Raw genomic sequence first — 21336 nt, 5'->3', positions numbered from 1 at the left:
TCTCTCTCTCTCTCTCTCTCTCTTACTACATCTCTCTCTCTCTCTCTCTCTTCTGTGTCATTTAAAGGGGAACTCCACCAACGTTTTAGGATGATTGTAAAGGCTACTAGTCAGAGTTGGTGCTTCTCAGCCTGTGTACACAGTTGTATAAGGTTGTTCTGTGGCTCTGGAGGAGCTTTGTCAATGAACTGATGATGTCATGGTGAGGGTTATCTTGGCCTGGGGTTTTGGAGAACAGACAATAAAATGAAGCCTGCGTTACAAACTAGTTTTGCAATGGACTGTAAAAAGGAGGTGGACGTACTAACATGGAGGTCACCCATGGGTTTGTTGACTGCCGTTTTGAAGCCTTGAGTTCGGCATTTCGGCTGACACCATCTTGGTTATTTGCAACCGGACGTGGCAGGAGAAGGGGAGTACAACCGAAACCTGAAAAATACATTTTTAGGCAACCAAAATGTTACAATTAACAATTAATTTACAAAATGAACATCATGTTGTGTTGAAGAAGACTTGAAACTAGAGATTGAGACCATAAACTCATGTTTACAATGTTTACTGAGGTAATAAATCAAGAGAGGAGTAGAGTCATTTTCTCATAGATGTCTATACAACCAGAGGAGTCGCCCCCTGATGGCTAGTAGAAAGAATGCAGGTCTAAGACACTTCAGCACTGGCTTCTCTTTTCAGAACCTGGAGGTTGTCACCAGAGTTTGTAAGTAGTTGACATTTACCAGGGAGAGTCTAATGAATAGATCAGATTGCATTATGGGACATGTAGGATCCAGTGGTTTTGGAGTTTGATTCTTATAGACTAAAAGTCTCTTGTGAGTCCCCCAACTGTACGGAAACAGGTGCGAGACTGTGGCTAAGTGGATAGCAGGGCCATCTTTCAATCAGAGGGTCGGCGGTTCGATCCCTGGCTCCGGCTCTGCTAGTCGCATGTTGATGTGTCCTTGAGCAAGACACTTAACCCCGAAATTGCTCCCGTAGCTGTACCTACGGTGTAGAAATATGATCTGAATTGTAAGTCGCTTTGGATAAAAGCGTCTGCTAAATGACTGTAATGTACAGAACTGCAATATTTAATTGCTGCCTTTAAACCGAAGAACCCCCTCTGAGGTTTCCGGTGTGCTTACTTTCAGTTTTACCTCAGGGAGCTTGACAGTGATACTCCCCATCGCCTCAGGAGAACTGAGTGTGCACATACGAGGGGCCAACGTTGAAGCAGGAAGCCTGTGATTATCCAGAAGAGAAGTATCTCTTCAAACGCTGGACCACTCTTGTCAGAGACAGATCCAAAAATGCGAAAGCTTATTGAAAACAAACCTGATTTGACGCAGTTAGGAACACCACATTCCTTCCCGGCAGACCTGCATGTCGTTGTGGTAAGTCTGGGGAGTCTGTGCTTCTGGGTCTGTACACAGACCTGCGTGTCAATCAGACTTACAATGGAGGCTCTTTCGGTATTTTAGAGTTTACCTTTAATTTTCAAGGCGCCATCTGACCAATGAAACTTTGTTTTCATGTTGCAAATATATACAGTTGAACAGCTCCTCAAACTGTTGTTTTAACACGATTGTATTTTTGATAAAAGGCCACATTAAAGCTCCACAGACAGTTGTCTGTGATGCCAGAAACATTGTGTGCCAGAAGAAAAAAAACAAGTCACTCACATCAATAAATTGGAGGTGTTTATGGCGCCTCCTATTGGCCAGTTTGAGTTTTAACATTGCTTCCTTAAATTGATCTCAAGATTGGCATTGGATTTCATCATGACTCATTTTATGTTTCCAGGTGTACTTTAACTTTAGCAGCCTGATTCAAATGTAATTGATAACCAATCCAGTGGCTGCTGACAGTGTAGTGACTGAGCCTCCAGTCAGTCAGATATAGTATCAAGTAGTCAATGAAATGGCATTAAAATGTTTTAGTCCAGTTGTAATAAAAACAAATCGACAGGACTCTGATGAGGGACAGATGAAGATCAACATGTTGGCCAGGACGTATTTATGATGTATTTCATCTGGTAAAATGCAATAAAAGAGGAGAGAAGAGGAGAAAACTAGGGAGGAGAGGAGTAAACTCAGGGGGAGGAACATATGAAACAAGAGGAGAGGGAGGCAATGAGGAAGAAGGCCATGAGAGGAAATGAGGAAACAAGAAAAGAAAGGAGAATAGGAAATAGGAGATGAGGAGACAGGTCAGCAGAGGTGGAAGCAAGAGGAGAGGGGGAAAGGGAGGAATACGGGGACAGGAGAAGAGGAGGAAACAAGGAAAGAAATATGAAAGGTGGAGGCAAGGAGGAAGATGAGATAAAATAAGGAAACAATTGAAGAAATTAGGAGAGTTAATATCAAAGGATGAAACAGGTGAGGAGAGGAGGAAACAAATGAGGGGGAGAAAAGGGTATGAGCAAACAAGGGAGAGGGGTAAACATGGGAGAGAGGAACCCAGGAAGGTGGGATGAAATGTGAAAGGAGCAAACGAGAGGAGGGCCGGAGGAGAGCCAAACGGGGAGGAAGGAGACTTGAGGAGAAAACAAGTGAGAGGAGAAAATGAGGAAGGAGGAAGCGAGGGAGGAAGAGATGAGAGGAAACAGGAGAGTGGAGAAGGAGTGAGGGGAGGAGAGAGGAGGAGTAAAAAAAGGACAGTGTGTTGAAAGGAGCGCGCGGTCTAAAAGCAGTGGAAAAAGTGAATATTCGGCTCAGTTTAGAGGTATGCGCAAACTGCAGCACCGCGCGAGGAGAGAGAGAGAGAGAAGGGGATGACTTCCAGATTTACTGTGGAAAGTTGAAAGAGTGTCGGCAACCGCGCGCGTGTCGCGAGCGCCTGCCTCTGTGTGTATATGTGCGTGAGCTAGGTTTCAACCTCTGTCTTTCCGTACATTTTCCTTACGCGCGTGTGTGAGACGGAGCGGGGTGGAGAGAGAGAGAGAGAGAGAGAGAGAGAGAGAGAGAGAGAGAGAGAGAGAGAGAGAGAAGGGGAGGGGCACTCCTCTCTCTCTCTGCCTACTTTGCATATTCCGCGTGCCTCGGCTCGGCCATATGGGAAAATGCAACTGAAGGAATTGTCGGCCGGGAAAAAAAACCGCGCAGCCAGGGACACGCGAGCGGAGCGGCGAGAGTTCGAGATCATAACAAATCCGAGAAAAGTTGAAGCAAGAAGAAGGAGAAGAAGAAAGGTGGCGAAGAAGACGAGAGTAGTGGCGGGGGGAGCGTAATAAACCAAAACAGAGAGAGAGAGAGAGAGAGAGAGAGAGAGAGAGAGAGAGAGGGAAAGGGTAAGACACGCGGAGAGAGAAAAGGGAGAAATAGAGGCGCTTTTTTTTCTCCATCTTTCTGCGGAGGGAGAGGAACGATGTATTGTGCGTACACCATCCCCGGGATGACAAGCAGCTCACTGATGTATTACTACAACGGCAAAGCGGTAAGACGGACACTTCCATCCCTTGAATAGCGGTTCTTTTTTCCTCCCTCCTGCGAGGGTTTAGGGGAGAGCGAGGGAGTAAGAGAGAGAGAGGGGGGAGAGAGAGAGGGTGTGTGAGAAAGAGAGAGTGAGAGAGAGAGGGAGAGGAGGTGTGAAGGTGAAGAGTGTCGCTTTTTCACGTAGCAACTCAACAGCGCGTCGGGTCTCCGCCGCGCGTGAAAGCGCGAACGGACTGTGACTGTGACTCTGTCGGGGTTTATTTTTGGATGAAAAAAACAAACAAAACAGCGATGCTGTTGTTTGGGAAATAAAAGTGTGTGTGTGTGTGTGTGTGTGTGTGTGTGTGTGTGTGTGTGTGTGGAGCGGGGGAAAGTGACAGTGCTGCTGTGGAGTACCGTATAGCGGCTTGGTTGGACAGACTCCTCTGAAATGTGATGAATATCACATTCACAGTGTGCGCGTGTCACACCTCAGCAAAGAAAAAAATCGTTTGGAAAAAAACTTATCTACATTTTTTGCTGTTGCTTTACTGTCTCCCGGATTCTGCGCTTGCAGATTTATTTTTTAATGAATCCGCTCGCAGATGTATTATTTTTTGTCTTTCTCTGTGGCGTATTTCTATTTGTTTTTTAAGGACGTAAATGCAGAAAAAAAAAATCCAGCCTCAGTGTTAAATTGAATGATTTTTGTTTGTGTTGCTCTGAGGCGGAATGACACACGTGTGGTGTTCTGGGTTTGTTTGAGTGTGTGTTCCATTCAGGGACTTGTGGCTTTTCATTTTTTATTTGTTTTATTTCCCCCCTCCAAATATGTGGCTTTTTCTGTCGTAATTTGGGCCTGGAATTACATTTGTGATATTTAGTTTATTTTAGCTATAACCTTGAAAATGTATTTATTAAGGCAGAGCTGGAAAATGATTTCCTTAATTATAGAGTTGTATTTCATATTAATATCAGTGATGATCTCTGATTAATCATGTTATTTTGAATCGATTTTCATTCTTTTATAATAATAATATAAATACAACAAATTCTGAAAATGAGGAAGTTGAGGTCTACCCATCACCAGTCTATTAAAGATATATTTCGCTTAATTGCTTTTTTTCCTATTTAAAATATATTAATGAGTGTCTCTAAAATCCTTAAAACACTGTCTGGGTTCAAAGAGAAAACCTTCCAGCAAGTATGAAGCTGTCTGACCTCCTATGCACCTGTCTGTCTATCCTCCACCTGTAAAACACCCGTCTCAGGGTGAGGGGGGGGGGGAGAGTGAAGGCTAGAAATGAGAAACAGCACGTAAAGCAGAGCGAGGGGGCGAATGGATTTCACAGGTTTCAACGCTTTCAAAAAGAATGTCTGCAAGTCGCAGGTGTAAATGAAGACGGAACACTGGGATTTCCCACAGATCCACCTGTCAGCGAACTGTCCGTCTGCCTTTGTCTCATCTCTCTGACTCCTAATTGATGCTCACAGGTTTAAGAGGACAGACAGAGGAGGAGACAGCAAAGGATGCTGGGAAAAAACAACGACAGGGATAATCATCCAAAAAATAATCCGAGAGAATTATATTTCCAAATAGTTTGATCTTTGTTATCATATTAACAATAATAAATTAATAATAATAATTCTGATCCAGCACCTTACAGGCCCTGAGAGACAATCTATGAATCACATGCGACACTGCAGCTGTGGATATTTGTCCCCAAAATATTTATATTATGAGTTATGTTTTGCCTTTTTTGTAGCGAAAAATACATGATTCGATTTTCACACTAAGCAGTGCTTTTTATGTAGTTTATTTTTTAAACATATCTATGACCTTCATTTCTATCAGATTTATGAACCTTCTTTAATTCTTGTTTTAATTTATATTTTCTATTTCTTTAATGCATTTAATCTGCCTTTCATACATCCTGAATTTATTGTAGACTGATATTTAAAAATGCTATAAATGTGCGAGTGTTTGGTGTGGACGTGTTGGTGACCTCAGACTCTGTGGTCAGCAGTGATGTGCGTTCTGATGTCTGTGTAGCTGATGTGACCTGCAGCTGTAAACAGAGCCTCTGTTGTCCCAACGACAGTCGGCTTCTGTCTACTCGCCGCCTGTTGGTTCTCCGGCCTCCATCCGGGCCCGTCGAGCGCTGTCGGCCCCCTCGCTGTCGGCCGCCGGCTCCGGAGCCTCATGCCCTTTTTGCACCCGCTCTCTCCCCGCATAGTCTGGGGGCCTTCTTTGCATCTCTGCGGCTTCGCTCGGAGCCGGAGCTCCTCTGCACTCCGGTGCCACAGGGGTTCGGCAGTGGCACCGCTTTGTTTGGCAGCTGGATGGCACATTGTGCCTGACGGTCTTGATCCGGTGCCAAGCTCCTTTCCATCTTCACTTCACCCCCCACCCCGCCTTGTCTCACTCTGTCGGTCTGTGTCACTGACTTGTTCACGCCCGCCATCCACTGACGGGACGGGAGAAAACGCACAAATGAGAGAATCTCCGTGATGAAAAAGTCATCTTGTTTTGCCTCCCTGCGTTCCTGTTTTCGCTCCTGTTTGGTGGCTTTGGCCGGCTCGGGGATTCTGTGGTCGTGTGTGGTTCAGGCTGGTCCGTGTGTTATGGAGACTGAAGTGGAGCGAGAGGAAATTGGGGCAGAGTGGTCCAGGGGTTTGAGAGGAGAGACAGAAGGGCTCGGACAGATCTGCAGCAGCAAGCCGCGGCCCGACGGGACCAAACAGCGAAGAGGCTGAAATCGGGGGCAGGGAAGGGGGGGTGCTTTGGTTTGGGGAGAATGTGGAGGGGGAGGGAGGGAGAGAGGAGGAGGGCGAGGGCCGAGGCCTGAGCTCCGGTTAGCGGCTGTCGGCTCGCTAACTTAAGCTCCAGCAGGCTTAATGAGGCAGCAGAGAGCTCGGCTAAAAACAAAAGGCCTCATTTAAAGCCGGCCCGGCCAGCCGGCCATTGTTATGCTAACGCAGCATTTGAATATTCAGCACGTTTTAATTAGGAGGGTCCTGAAGCCGCCTGCCAAAATCCTGCGGTCCTCTCTCAATGTGCAGCTACAGGAAACACACACTTTAAACACTTTAAAGCCATTATTCAGTCTGCGACAAACGCCACTCCAAATGTGAGAAGATTTTAATTATTCTTTCTTTTTTTAATTCACAGGGTTTGTTTTTTTTGTTAACGAACTCCAATTATAGTTGGATATAAAATAGTATTTCCATTTCAGTCTTTTTGAATTGATGTAAAATGAAAAGAATTGCACATTTAGATACATTTATAAATCCATTGGAGGATTTTCTTTTAATTTGACATTTTAGTCGTACAACCGGGTCGTGGAAAGAGGTCAAAGGTCAAGGCCAAATTATCCTCATGAAAGTCCTGGTTTGGATAATAAAATGTATGTTATTTTCTCAGATAAATGACTGATTTATTCATATCTGTATATATTTTCTTTGTAAATGTGTTTTTTTGTTTTTTTCATTTTTTTATTGAAATATTCCCATCATGGGAATCAAATGAAACCATAAAGGTGTGTTTCTGTGTATTACTGACACTGTTGTCTAATAGAGAGGTGTGTGTGTGTGTTTCTTTTTTTCTTTCCATTGCCTTTTATTTTACAAGCAAACACACACGTTCATGTCCACTTTGTTCCGTCTTTGAGGAGTTAATACACGGTCAGTTGTTTTGCATGTGCGTGTGTGTGTGTGTGTGGACATCCTCTGTGCTCAGTAGGCTGGAATTAGAGCACAGCCTGTTATGCAATTATAACTTTATAAATAGATGCATTGTGTGTGTGTGTAGACCGCTATCTCCATCTGCTTGAGTTATTCTGTTTGAACAACTCAAAGTGTTTGCGTATTTCTGCGTGTCCTTTCTTTGTGTGTGAGGACACACTTTGAGCCGCTGCTGTACGAGCGCGTGTGTGGATTTGTAAATGTGTGTGTGTGTTTCAGCACGCTCCTTTTCTTCACATTCATGTTCTGCTTTTGTGTCTCTTTCTTTGATGAGTGTGTGTTTGTGCTTTATTTCAGCGCGCTTCTCTCTGCGCACCATGTTAAGATGACATCATGTCTGTGCAGGTTTGCTTGTGTGATGTGTGCGTTTGTGTACGTGTGGTGTGTTCTGTAAATAGGCTGTTACCTTTCTTTTTATTAGGATGAAAAGAAATCCACACACGTGTGTTATCCTTTGCTCTGGAGGATAAAAATCTGTGTGTGTTTCCGAGTACTCATACACAATTCTGAAGATTTAACATTTTTGTATATGATGATAAATACATTTATGCATTTGTGTGTGTGTGTTTGTGTGAGTGTGTGTGTGTGTGTGTGTTGTCCGGTCCTTTAAAGCCTGACACACAGCTCAGGCTTTCACTTAATCCTCCTGCATCAGATTATCTGACACTGATGCCGCTGATACACACACACGCACACACACACGCACACACACACACTGGGTTAAAAGAGTGCAGTTTTTTTTAATTTGCCTGGTCTGATAAGTGGGTCTGTAAATCTACTTGCCCAGAATACATCTTTAGTTGCCCCCACCACAAATGATTTCATTGATTAGCGGTTATCAAATAACAACAAAGACCAAAGTCAATTGTCGTGTTTAATATTTATTTTAAGGAAATGAATCTTGAGTTCCTCCCACATTCTTTAACGCAGTCATCCCCAAAAGACTGGGTCAAGACCCTCGGGTGCGTCGCAGGAGATTTTTGTTTGGGTCGCCAAATAAATTTGCAGAATTTCTCTCACAGTGTTTTATTTGAACATTGATATCTCCAGTACTCCTCTGAGCCACACGAGGGAGCCTGAATGTTCGTATTGTTCTGATAATTGTCGCCTAACACCGAATGGTCAGAGAACCTTCATTTACCCACAACTTGGCTTTATAGATGAGGCCTATTGTGAATTTTACTAAAATGACAAACCATCTGGTGGTTTGTCATTTTCAAAAAGTGGATCCCCGGATTTTTTATTTTTGAGAAACGCTGGTCTAACACCACCCAACTCAAAATTGCAAAATAATCAAATAATCCAAATGTTCACTTGCGCTTCAGCTCATGAACTTTGTCTTTACCCGCCGCCATTTTTTTTCCTGAGTGCCTGATTGCTACTGCACATGTGCAACTCTTAGCAGAGATGAGATGGCCTCGCTTCCGTGGCCTCGCAAGTGGGTTGCCCCGTGGCAGTTGTTGAGCACTAACACACACACACACACACACACACACACACAGGGTTTGGTACCGTTCACATTTCAACAGATACCTGGAACGGTACATTTTTTCAGGGCTTTACTCTCGCTGTAATTACACAAATATAATTTCAGTGTAAATATAAACCCCTCCCCTTTCTCCGTCTCCCCTCGCAAACTGCAAACTCCAGCCTTGACCACCTTCAGGTCTGTCTCACATAGGTGATGCTTTCAAGCGCACCTCTGTTCACTACTGTTTGTCTCCTTAAAGGAATCATTCCCAGTTCTGTTCTTCTGAACGTCAGCTGTTTTAGTCCGTTATCAAGCTAAAACAATTCTGTAAATATTTTGGCGGTTTCATCAGAATCGTATCAGACTGTATCAACTTTTTTTTTTTTTTACTAATTACTAAAAGATTCATCAAACAACCCAACAGATCAACTGATAATACATTTTTGACTGGATTTGGTGGCACCTGCTTTAAAAACAAACAACCTACTTGCTGATGAATTTGATGAAGAGGCGAGACGTGTTCTTCTTTTATTTATTTATTGGTGATATGCTTTGTGTGCGTTTGTCGTGCGTTATGTTCTCTCATTACAATATATAGAAGGACAAGTCTGTTTCCCCCGTATGTTGCTGCTCTTCATTACTGATGTGAGGAACGGGTAATTAGCAGGTCATTAGTGATGTCATAGCTGTCACATGTTTGAAATAGAAATGTCAGAGTGGCTGCTGACGGGGAGCTGATGTGTTGTGATAATCTGGCCTTTTCTGTTTTAATCTTGCATAAAGGTGTTAGATGAGTCTTATTTGTTTGTGCGTGCTTTGCTTTGCGTGTACATGTTTTATTTATTTTGGTAGCTTGTGGTTGGTTCGCTGCACATTTCTGAATGGTATTACGCTCTAATGTCAGATGGAGTTTCATCTTTACTGCTTACTTCCTATGTATGTTATTTTTTCCCTTTTTTTATTCATGGTTTTGGGTCGGGGGGGGGGGACGTTAATGCATCCTCACTCTGTGTCGTGTTAGAACGTGGCTGTGAGAGTCAAATGGTGCGTGATGTTATTGGTTATCAGAGGTTAAAAAAGGAGCGTTTTAATATTTTTATTTTATAGTGTTAAATGGGTTTGATGGCGCTTTATGTTTTTATGTACCTGCAGTGAAAAGAGACGGGCTGAACTGAGAGGGCAGCATGCGGCCTGTACGATTAGAGGCCTGAGCTGCAACATCACAGACACGTGGTGTTTCATAAGGGTGTTCAGGTGTACTGTCCTCTGTATCTGGATCTCTAGAATCATGTCTGCAGGGCCTCCAGATGTTAGTGAATTAGTTGAATTGTTTAGCAGCCACACCAGAAGTTTTGAAGAGAATCAAACGTCCAGCTTCTTAGCGAGCCTTCCTTTACAAAGAGAGAGGGCTTGTCCAGTGTGTAGGATGTAGTGACATTGAGCGGTGAGGTCGCAGATTGTAACCGACTGAAACTTCTCCTGTGTGCAGCAGCGTGTGGGAGAAAGGCTCTCTGTAGAGCTGCTGTTTGGTTTGTCCATTCTGGGCTACCGTAGAAACATGGTGGTGCAATGCAGTGGACCCTGTGAACAGGGACCCGGCTCCCTGTGTAGATATGAAAGGCTCATTCTAAGCTAACAAAAATGTGACAATTGTTAATAAAGAAAACTTGAATTATTATTCATTAATTATTACATAATATTATATTTGATTGACACACATAATTCGAGATGGACCTTAAAAAGAATATCCATCCATTCAAAAAAGGAATGATTAAAGGCTACTGAAAAACATGTATAATGTGATTGAAATTGAGTTCCACTACACGATGACATTGTTTACAATGTGACCACATAACTGTTAGATGATCTCTGATGTATCTGTTGATGGGTTGAAATACTCACAGTCCAAGCTCTAAACTTGCTTTGCGTCACAGTGACCTTTCTGACCAGCGAGAGTGTTCCTGAATGCAGCTGTAGCGGTGAAATAAACACAGGATCTGCTGTATCTCACCGATAACATGCAGGTTGTGTAACACAGACCGGTCAGTTGTTTTCTCCCCCTCTCTCCGTCTTTATAAAGCCTTTGGCTTTAATGTGCGAGGTCGCAGCTGCCCAAATGCAAATGCATATTAACAAACACACACATAGTCGAACGGTGAGTCATCCGTGTGTGCACGCGTGTGTGTGTGTGTGTGTGTGTGTCCCATGAGGGGAGGTGGACTGTAGCGGAACAGAGCGGGTCAGCATTCTTTGGATAGCTGGGTATTTCCACCCTGACCTGTCCCTGGGAAGAGAAGCTCTCCGTCCCTGAGGTCGCAGGTTTGATTCCCGGTGTCGGACTGAGCGCCCGCCATCCTGATCCAACCTCTGAGCATCAAGGTCAGCTGGCAGATGGGGACAGGCAGCAGCGAGCGGTAGACGTTAGGTTTTAGTTTATTTGGTACGGACATCATAGACGCATTTGAATTGTAACCTAGATTCATGCACACATGCACTGGGTTTAGTGTTTGTAGGGAAACGCTATGTTGGTTCAGGTATCTGGTTTTAGCTGCACGTACAGGAACAAGCCATCTGGCAGCCATATTGGAGTTCCCAAAGACCTTATAGTGTCAGTGAGTGTGACCTGCTGATTGGCTCAATCCATTTAGCTCGTTAGCACATCGGATTAACATGTAAACCATTGGATGTAGATGAAGCTAATGCTACTTCAGGTATAAGGTAACGAATCATCAGATGTTTCGTCTTTGCTACGTGCAGCTAGCAGAAGCTAATGCTTGCTTCAACTGCAAGATACATGTGTGCTAAAAATCCATCCTGTATTTCTGTATTTTATCGAGGAAACATCTAATCAGTGACTAATTCTGGTGTTTAGTTAGAGGCTGAGCTTTGTAGAACTCGGGGGATCGCCGGTGGAGCTGAGGCGGGGTCCAGGGCGACTCAGCAGAAGAGACAGCTAGCGGGGCAGCAACCTGAGACGGCCCCCACCCGTCTTTCAGAGGGGCCACGCCCTTAATTATGCCAAGCTTCAAACATTAATGTAATCAATATAAACGCGTGCGTATTAGCAGTTCCGCGCCAGCTTCGTTTTTTGAGCACCGGAGGTTGCTGCTTGATGGGGACACACAAGGCCATAGCAAGAGTAGATTGTGCTGAATGGAGGCTCATGGATATTGTAGTATCGAAAGAAAAAAACTTAAAAAAGGATTTGTTAATGAAAAACTGCAAACAATGGTGTCAATATCAGCCAACACATTATCCAAGGCACAGAAAGTAGGCTGATGTTCACAGATTTACTCCAGTGGCTGTGCTGAACTGCGCCCCAGTCGTGCAGCATGCCATCTTGGCTTTGGTTTGGATGAATGGAAAATAAAGGGAACATCAAGACTCACTGTGACATTAAGGAGGCTATAAATCAACGTTCTGCTGTGCGGGTGCTTTGGCGATTGGGCTACTGTTATTAGATTTAGCTGCATTATCTGGTGGGCTAGTAATATCTGAAGAGAGTGATTTATGTAACTCAGAATGTGATATTCTTGATTGCATTGGAAGAAGTAAGGATGTGTTTTGCAAGCACGCAGGATTTATTCAACGCTTTGGTTTGAGTTTTACTCACTCGGCTGCAATTCCATGAAAACATAACAAAAGCCCATCTGTTTTTTTTTTAATATCCCGTACAGTCGTAAAGCACTGCCTGAGCTACATTATCACTTGGTCTCTCTATCTTTGTGCCGGGATTGTCTGTCGCTACAGCACGCCGCCCTCCTGTTGTTTCAGCCGTATTCGGTTTCTCTGCTAGTGTAGCTCCCCCCCACACACACACACACACACACACACACACACACACCCCTGTTACTGTTAGCTGGAAAACAGCGGTGATTGTCGGTGGATGATTCACTTTTTTATTTCTTCAGCGTGTGTTCGTACGGGTGTGCTAAAGCCTCTTCTCATATGCACTAAGCACAAGCTTCACAGCAAAAGGCAAGCTTAAGTAACTTAACGTGTCTTTTGGCAAGGGAACAAAGTTGTGTGTTCTCTTTTATGTGTGTGTGTGTGTGTGTGTACACTGTATACTGTATGGCACCACTCTAAACCAGGGCTGACTCAATTGTTCACAGCAGAGTCCCCCTACACACACACGCACAGACACAACCTACCAAGTCTTCATTATCAGAGTGGAAAATAGGGCTGCTGTCGTTTTGTTGAGTGTGTGTGTGTGTCTTTAGTGGGTCAGTCATGCTGTGGTGAGCTGTTAGGGAGGCTGCATGGACTGGCTGATTAACAGCGGACAGCTGTCACACTTTAAACAACAAGACGGCGACGATGCTGCAACAACACAATGCGGCGCGGCAGCCGTAGCGGCGTGTTTGGGGCTCGGACAGCTAGCGCTCGGAGAGGCGGATGACTGCTTTTTGTGTCTGATGCTGGCAGCCCGTATGCGGTGCCTTCAGGTCCACTATGAAGTCACTGATGTTGCATGCAGTGGGCATTTGTATTAATTGCTCTACTTTTCTTGGCGACCCTTTTCACCTTAACCACTTGTATTCAAAACATGGGGCACCTGTAGTTAAAATCTCTCGAGTAAGAAACATTTTTGTTTCCCTTCACTCCGTCATCTGTTTTTGCAAAGTTGTTACAAATGAACATCGGTTGTGAGGACGCTGTGTTGTTAATTGCACCCCATACCACTGCAGTGTTACTGCCTCGCTCCATGTTACACCGACCAGGCGGCAAACCAGTGAAGCCGATGCTGAAGGGCCCTGAGCTTGCATTCTATCTAACGGCCATCAGGGGGCGACTCCTCTGGTTGTATAGAAGTCTATGAGAAAATGACTCTACTTCTCTCTTGATTTATTACCTCAGTAAACATTGTAAACATGAGTTTATGGTCTCAATCTCTAGTTTCAAGTCTTCTTCAATACAGCATGATGTTCATTTGGTAAATTATGGGCATGCTTTAGGGCGGGGCTACCTTGTGATTGACAGGTCCCTACCACGTTGTCCAGTCCGCGAGTTGTCCGTGTTTTTGTCTTAGAAGTTTAACCCTTTCAAACACATGTTTTCAACTCATGAAGGCTTATTGTAACATTTTAGTCATCTAAAAAAAGTCTTATTCAGTGTGGTGTACTCCCACCTCTCCTGTCACTTCTGTATCCAAAAAAAAACAAGATTGTGACGTCCAGAATTCCAAACTCAAGGCTTCAAAAACAGATCTCTATCCGTTTCTCTATCCATCTATCTATCTCGTGCATGTGATCAAACATCTGGTCGACATGACGCTGTCTGTTTTCACTCTCCAGCCAGCTAGATTTGTTTTATGCTGCTGTTTGTGCTCAAATGTGTCTCCAGCCAACAGCATCACACACACACACACACACACAGCATCAATAGCCATGATGATAGATGCTACCCAGCCTCCATACAGTGCTCGTTGTCAATAAGTGGGCCATACCTTGTCGTAGAAAGGAAGGAAGAAAGGAATGAAGAAAAAAGAAAACGAATGAGCCAAAGATGACAAAGAGGAATAAAGGAACGACATGAAGAGAGAACAAACAGAAAATAATCCTGCAGCTCTGGAGTGCTGAAGTAATCAGCTCTTTGATCTGGCTCCTTTATTATTCCAGTGTGAGCCAAATAATGTAGTCCTGATTGTGTTGCTGGCAACCAAGCAAGCTTCCATATGTTGGCTATTAGAGGCTCGCACACTGCCGCTGAAAAACGGTTTCATCTGTGCTGGTTTTTGAGGGGGGGGGGGTCACAGGTTCAGGCCGAGACAGGGGATTAGGATTTAGATTAATTAATTTGATCGCTGACAGCATGTACGTTGTGAAGGGTGGTGGTAAATTAAGTCAAACGTGCTGTAGAGAAGGGAAATCGGTGAAAAGAGGATTTCAAAATGCGGCACACTGTAACACTGAGCATGCTTGGGGTTGTGTTTGAGGGGGACCCGCTAAGTCGCCTCGGACCAGAGCTTCTGCCAAATGCCTGCGATTGCGGTGAGCAGAAGGTTTGCAGTGGACATCACTGAGCATTTTCTTCTTCTGGAGAAAAACGCGCTGACCGTGTGGTTTTATCTCCACCAGAAATCCCTGGCATGAGAGATATTGCATCTGGATGGCACCTTTCTGGGTAATACCTTAAAAAATCTAAATATAACAATCATTGGCCATTTTTTCTCTTACAATTTGGCATGACTATTCCTGCTCTCCAGAGGTTGATCCCCATTTATTTTGAAACCTCCTGCCTTGTAGTGCCACACATCAGGCTGAGGTGACCATTACTGTGGCTCTTGACTGTTCATCCTGAAAATGAATGGCGTGATGTTAAAATGTAACAATCACTAGCGTGCCCCCCAGAGGATGAACCCTTGACTTTTCCTTTAGCACCGACCTCAACAAACTCATTTTTAGCTTTGCTTCTGGTATGCCAGTAAAAATAGCTAAATTATCAGTAGGTTGTGTCCAATATTGAGGTTGCATTTTATTTTCTCTTTCGTTCATCATGTTCTTTCCACAGACAGACGGGTAAAAAAGATTATTTTTAGAAGCAGACAAGCAGTTCTTCGGGCCCAGTGGAAACCAGAGTGCAGTGAGTCAGTCCACACAGGAGGCCCAAACTCTAATCCTTACTAACGTTTTTATGGATCACCAGGCTGAACAGGATCGGCATCACCGTTTGAACTGGTTAAGGGGGGGGGGGGTTACACTGTCAGGCTCCTGGAACAACCTCTGAAGCCGTATCGTATCTGGGGAAATGAGAGCGATCGGGCGCTCCGCATCCTTTGGCTTCTATTGACTGACTTAATGTTGCCCCCTTTCTTTTCTCCCAAGTATTCTCTACATCCGCTCGATTTTTTATTCTTTGTGAATTTGAACTGGGATCCAACAAGTAAAGTGTTTCAAACTGGTGGATGGCGTGAAAGCTTCTTCAGAAAAGGACGCGCAAATTCAGATCAGACGACGTAAAACAACTTCCCGCATTAACCGACTGCGTCCCATCTGTGTGACACGGAAGGCTCGGTTTGCATTCGTATCTCCATCCCACATCATTCTACTGTGTTTTATCCTCGTCCTTCTCGCGTCCTAGCCACCTTAATTACATTTGAACGCACTTCTACGTGTTGTAGGAGCGTGACATTCAAAGTAACTCTCCATGCAGAAGGATTATCTTCCGTGATCTCTTCAGCGAAGTTAACTTTCCTGGAGTTGGTGAGCAAACATGCCACCGTGGTTCTTCTTTCTTTTGTTGGTGAGCACGAGGAAACTTTCCAGTTGTATTTGTTTTAACGCCCTCAAAACCGATGTGAAATACCCTTAACTTGAATCTGCATGGATGTGGTGTGAAGATGGCATGAAGAGATTCCGGTGATGTAAAGGTCTAATGGCTGCACAGCCTCTCTCAACGGGAAGAGGTCAAGGGTTAAAATCCCTGCCAGCCAAAATGAGGGAGATGAAGGATTAAGTGTGTTACTGTATGTTGGTCAGTTTAGTGCTTTAGTGCTCTCTCTCTCTCTCTCTCTCTCTCTCTCTCTCTCTCTCTCTCTCTCGCTCTCTGTTGCTGTAATCTGTTTTTACTGTAAAATAATGAGAAAAAACAGGTGTATTTGACAGATTTTGTTTTTATTATTTCAATGATTAAAACTGGAAATGACTCAGACCCTCTGACTGGTCGAAGCTCACTCGGGCGTTCATTTTAAAAGACTATGAAGGAGGCAGAAAAATATACAATGAGAGCATTTAAATGTGTGACAACACGTTCAAACTCGTGTATGTTATGTTTATTGTAGTGGATTCTATCAATGTTTAGTGTCTACTTATCACTGAGTCTAACAGCAGAGCAGATACATCATGATGTGTTGGTTTTATCTGATAATCTATAATTTCATGTAATCCAGTAAATGATCTGATTCTGCTCAGACTCAAACTACTGAACAGCTGACTCAGCAGGAGAACAGCGTCACTCATTTCCTGCGGCAGCCATCTTAGCGTTTGGTTTGGTGTGCTGCGGGTCGGTGCGTGTGCCGGATGCTGCGGTTGCCATGTTGTCACGTTGCCGTGGTGAATGAGACCCGGGCGCCCGTCGCCAGATTGCATCACCGTGGCAACGGTGATAACTGACCCAGCATCCCACCAGCAGCCGCTGCTCCCCACCCTCTCCGTCTGCACCCTCTTCAATAATTAACACGCCGCGGCAGCCATCTTAGCTTTTTTGGCTCGGTTTAGGTGCCTGCCGGCGCGTTGCCTCGGCAACGGGGTTCCTGCGACCCGGCGCTCCGATGACGCCGGTCGCCTTGTGACACTCCAACTTTATGAGTCTGAATCCACTAATCTGATTCCAAAGCTGTGGCAGCCATCTTAGAGAAGGTGAGACGGGGGAAGACAAACCAGGGTGACACACACACACACACACACACACACACACCAGAGCCATCCTTTCACATACATGCTCACAAAACAACCTTAATTTAGGAGTGACAGATTTAAACCATAAGCTTTAATGAGCCTATTTGTGCTCAGCGTGCTACAGCAGAGTTGCCGGCCTCGTGACCTTCACACAGTGTGTGTGTCGTCGCTTCCATTCATCCACTCAGGGAGTCTTTATTCGTGAAGCTTCATTTGGGAGCCAAGCTGCAAAAGATCAACCAGGAAGAACAAAAAACGGTGTGGAAGTGAAAGGCAGAATAAAGCGAGATGGAGAAATGTCTCTCGATGAATGAAGGAGGAGCTCATACTCATAATTCATCTCAGGTGACATCAATGTCCTTTTCTGTATCTGATGACAACAGAAATGATATCGCCCTCCTACTTTGAAAAGAAAAAAGAAAAAGATAAATACACTCTGAGCACACTTGCTGCCTCCTACTCTCTTGTTCTCACCCTGACAGCTCGGCTGCCGCTGAGAGCAGAGGTCCCATTGGCCGCGTGCCTTGCAACGGGCGTTTTGATTGGCTTCTGGGCCGGCTGCCACCGCGCCATCTGAGAGCACACATTTGTGTGTGTGTGTGTGTGTGTGTGACGAGCGTGTCCGTCATGGCGGCCGATGGAAATGGCTGTCTGCTCTCTATGTCTCCCTCCCTCTGTGTTCCTCTCTTCTTTTGGGTGCTCTTTTCTTCTTCTACATCTTCTGCACATGCTGAACAGCAGCAGGTCATGTCCGTTGGGTCCATAGTGTGATGAAGGGCTCTCTGAAATCAAACCTGGCTCCGTCTCTTAGAGCAGTGGCTCCCGACCTGGAGGTCAGGGCTGGATATCTTACTGGAGTTGTGTATTTCCAGTACACTGTAAAGAAAAGTCCATTATATGTGCTGAGTCATGTCTTGTGAGCCTGGAGTACCCTCTTTACATCCTGCACTGAAATCTGTTTTGGGTAATTAGATTGTAATCGGAGAGCGCTTGACTACAGGAAAGCACGGGTGTGAATGAACCCCAAAACGCATTGAGGACAGACTGTGACCTGATTGGCCGAACCACCTCAGAGGTGGTCAGGGACGCACTGAGACCACATTAAACAAACGTAAATGCGTTTGCGTTTTCAATCCACATTCAACAACTACGTGGGCGTAAAAACGTAAAGCTGCAGGAGCTGTCCCGAAAAAAAGCAAATATTCAAAAGCTTCTGCCGGGTTCAACCAGCTCTCTATTGGTCCCTGGCGGGACCTCCGTCACCAGAGACATGTCGTCCCTCTGTGTGTGTGTGTGTGTGTGTGTCTGTGTGTATAGATGCACCTCAAAATCACGTTTTAACGGGTTCTCGTGGCAGCGTTTTGTGGCTTCCGCTCAGCCCTTTAAGACAGGACACCTTGACAGTCCTCAACCCAGTCCCAGAAAAGAAATGCTGGCATTGTGTGTTTTCTGTAAACCACAGATACGTTGAATATCGACATTCTCTGGACCCAGTTTTCACAGTGTCTTCGTAGGAGACATGGTTACCATTGTGAAAGGCTTGGTTAGGTTTAGGGAACTTATGTTCTTGGTTAAGGTTAGGAAAATAGGTCACGGTTTGTGTTCAAATAAAAATGTAACAAAGTAGCTAGCGCCCCTTAGCGGGTTTTCTTACGTAACGTAACATTACGAAACAACTTTAAATCAACTTTTGGTTTCACCCGGAACACGACCAGCGTTCTCCTGGGTGAAAGTCCTGAGTTTGTTTGACCCACCCACCACAACTCCCACCAGCCCTTCGTGGATTCCATCACTTGTTACGCTCACTATTATATCACAAACGTTCAATATCGGGCGCTCGATACTACGTCACGCTCTGACCCAATGCAATGTAGTTATTCAACGTATACCTGATTCTTTTCCTGGCAACCGGGCTGCAGTCCTTAATGGAAAAATCGAATTAAATTTATACAGCACCTTTCATACATAAAATGCAGCTCAACGTGCTTGAAAATAGAAAAAAAAGCATAAAATACATGAAGACTTATAGAGGTACACGAAGCAAGAAACACGCAAAGTCAAAAGTGATATAAAAGATACAGAACAACATGTTAGAGAACCGAGATCAGATTCAGACTCCCACTGAAGATAGAAATCGTTTCTCTCTGTGTCTCTCTGAAACTTAGAGATTGTTGTTAATTACTTCATGAATTGATTATTTATTAAAGCACTTAATGAGCTGTCAGGCAGCCTGCACACCGACTCTTTACCTCCGCCGTGTGTTTGTTTCCTCTCGTCTTCCTTCCTGTTGTCTCCTGCAACAAAGTTCTCTCTCTCTCTCTCTCTCTCTCTCTCCTGAGCCTGTATATATATATATATATATATTTATATATAAACATATATAAATATATATATATATATATACGTGTATATATATATATTTATCTAGATCAAACAGTGATAAATCAGCAGGCTGTCGGTTCGAATTCCTGCTCAACCCAGCATCTGCCTTGCCATGGTTTTCCTTGAGCAAGACACTGGCTCCTCATCGGCTGCAGGTGGTTGACCTTTGACCTCCCCAACCTCCCAATGAAAGGGCTAACCGGGGGACAGACGTGTAAAGAGACGCTCTATTGTGGAAGCAACTAAGAGACAGAAGTGTTTGAACGTTAACAGCCGCTCAACACTTTTCAAACATTGAAATATATCACTTTGAAATATGAGATATCTTTATTTGCCATTTCAAAAGCTGAGTTTCATTATATTTTTTATCAGTGTTCACATATTCAGTTCCAAAAAACAGAAAGCAGGGAAACCGCCGAGCTCCAGGAAAAGAGAAGACAAATCATAATCCATACTGCATATTGTTTACTGAAGAGGTCTGTCAATAGAAACGTAAAGACACACATCTTGCTTTTCTGCAGTCAATTAACAGTCGTTTCAAATATGAAAGAAAGCAGACAGCGAGAGTCCTCAGAGGTTTAGTAATACACAACTATTTGTGCATCTGTCTTTTTTTATATCCGTTTGTTCATAACCAGGCCTGTGTGTGTGTTTGTGTGTGTGTTTTGTTTGTTTTCTGTCGATCGTAGCGTTTTGCTCGCTGACTATCGCTGGCAGTCGCCAGCATGTGACAGTAATTAAATCAAAGGAAATTGGTGAGAGAGAGAGGGGGGGGGGGGCTGACTTTGCCAGAAGAAAAAATAAATTCCTGGTGCTTGAAAGGGAAATGGGAGGCTCATAAAACGAGTGTGGAAGTGACTCGTTAAGAGCTGTCACCTGTGGAGAAATGTTTTTGTTCTGTGGCCTGAAAGCCTGCACACACACACACACACACACACACACACGGTTCTCACGTGTGCCGCCACAGATGGGGAAAGCATGTCAACACACACACACACACACTCACATAGGTGGGATTCTACATGAACACATACACAAATTTATAATACATTTTGAATATAGACAGCTTTTGCTATGAATTCAAAATGAGATATAATTATTATTAATATTGTTATTCATTATAAAAAGAATAATGATGATGATAATTATAAAAGTATCAATGTCCGAAAATCAATTAGAAAGATCTGATGTCCTGATGATGATCTGATGTTGCAGCAGAATTCATCTTTATCAATATGAAACTCATGGTGAAACTCATGGGAACTGCCACTGCTTGATTTATGATATTTGAATCCTTAATTTCACATCAAGCTTTGATTTTATACGAAACATTTCTATTTTGTGGGTTAAAACATTTACACCTTTGGATTTATTTGTTTTCATATACAGCAGACGGTGGAATACGTCATGTTACAGGAAAGTGAGAAGTTGTAAGATGCTCTTAAGAGAACTGGATTGCTTTCAGAATTGAATGTAAAAATGTAATTGTTTTGATTAATATTCAGAAACAAAAGGAAATTTCATGTTGAAAATGGTATGAAAGATATTGCTGTCGTTAGAAACTGAAATGAACATAATGTGTTTTTCATTGGATTAATGGTGATAATGAATGCACTGGTATGTGAAAGTGTGTGTGTGTGTGTGTGTGTGTGTGTGTGTGTGTGTGTGTGTGTGTGCGTGTGCGCACAGTTATGGAACCTTCAATGCTCTGAAATCTGCAGTGAGATTTGTTATTTTCTTCCTCTGATGGGTATTTCTCCTTTCACACACACACACACACACACTCTGTCCCAGACCTCTGGCTATTTCCTGTGTCAGGGGGGACATTATAAAGCCACATTATGTTCACCATGAGACCCCATATTCCCCCATCACTGAAATCATCATGTGTGTGTGTGTGTGTGTGTGTGTGTGTGTGTGTGTGTGTGTGTGT

General features: G+C 44.0%; 1 protein-coding gene across 4 annotated transcripts in view; it reads left to right on the top strand.

Annotated features, from left to right (window-relative positions):
• The window catches only part of tcf4 (transcription factor 4), a 208565-nt gene that overhangs the window by 144716 nt on the left and 42513 nt on the right, over nucleotides 1–21336 (top strand). The window contains exon 1 of one of the 4 annotated variants that reach the window (XM_031856015.1): nucleotides 2583–3429. The exons of the other annotated variants lie outside the window; for them this stretch is intronic. Coding sequence (XP_031711875.1) covers nucleotides 3361–3429 — 69 coding nt within the window. The 5' untranslated portion in view covers nucleotides 2583–3360. Of the gene's footprint in view, nucleotides 1–2582; nucleotides 3430–21336 lie in introns of those variants that run through there. 4 annotated transcript variants of the gene reach the window in all.

The sequence above is a fragment of the Anarrhichthys ocellatus genome, unplaced genomic scaffold, assembly GCF_004355925.1.
Source record: "Anarrhichthys ocellatus isolate YVR2014 unplaced genomic scaffold, GSC_Weel_1.0 scaffold16, whole genome shotgun sequence".
Classification (NCBI taxonomy): Eukaryota; Metazoa; Chordata; class Actinopteri; order Perciformes; family Anarhichadidae; genus Anarrhichthys; species Anarrhichthys ocellatus.
Note: the sequence above shows the minus strand (reverse complement) of the source record. Positions and strands in the feature narration are given on the sequence as shown.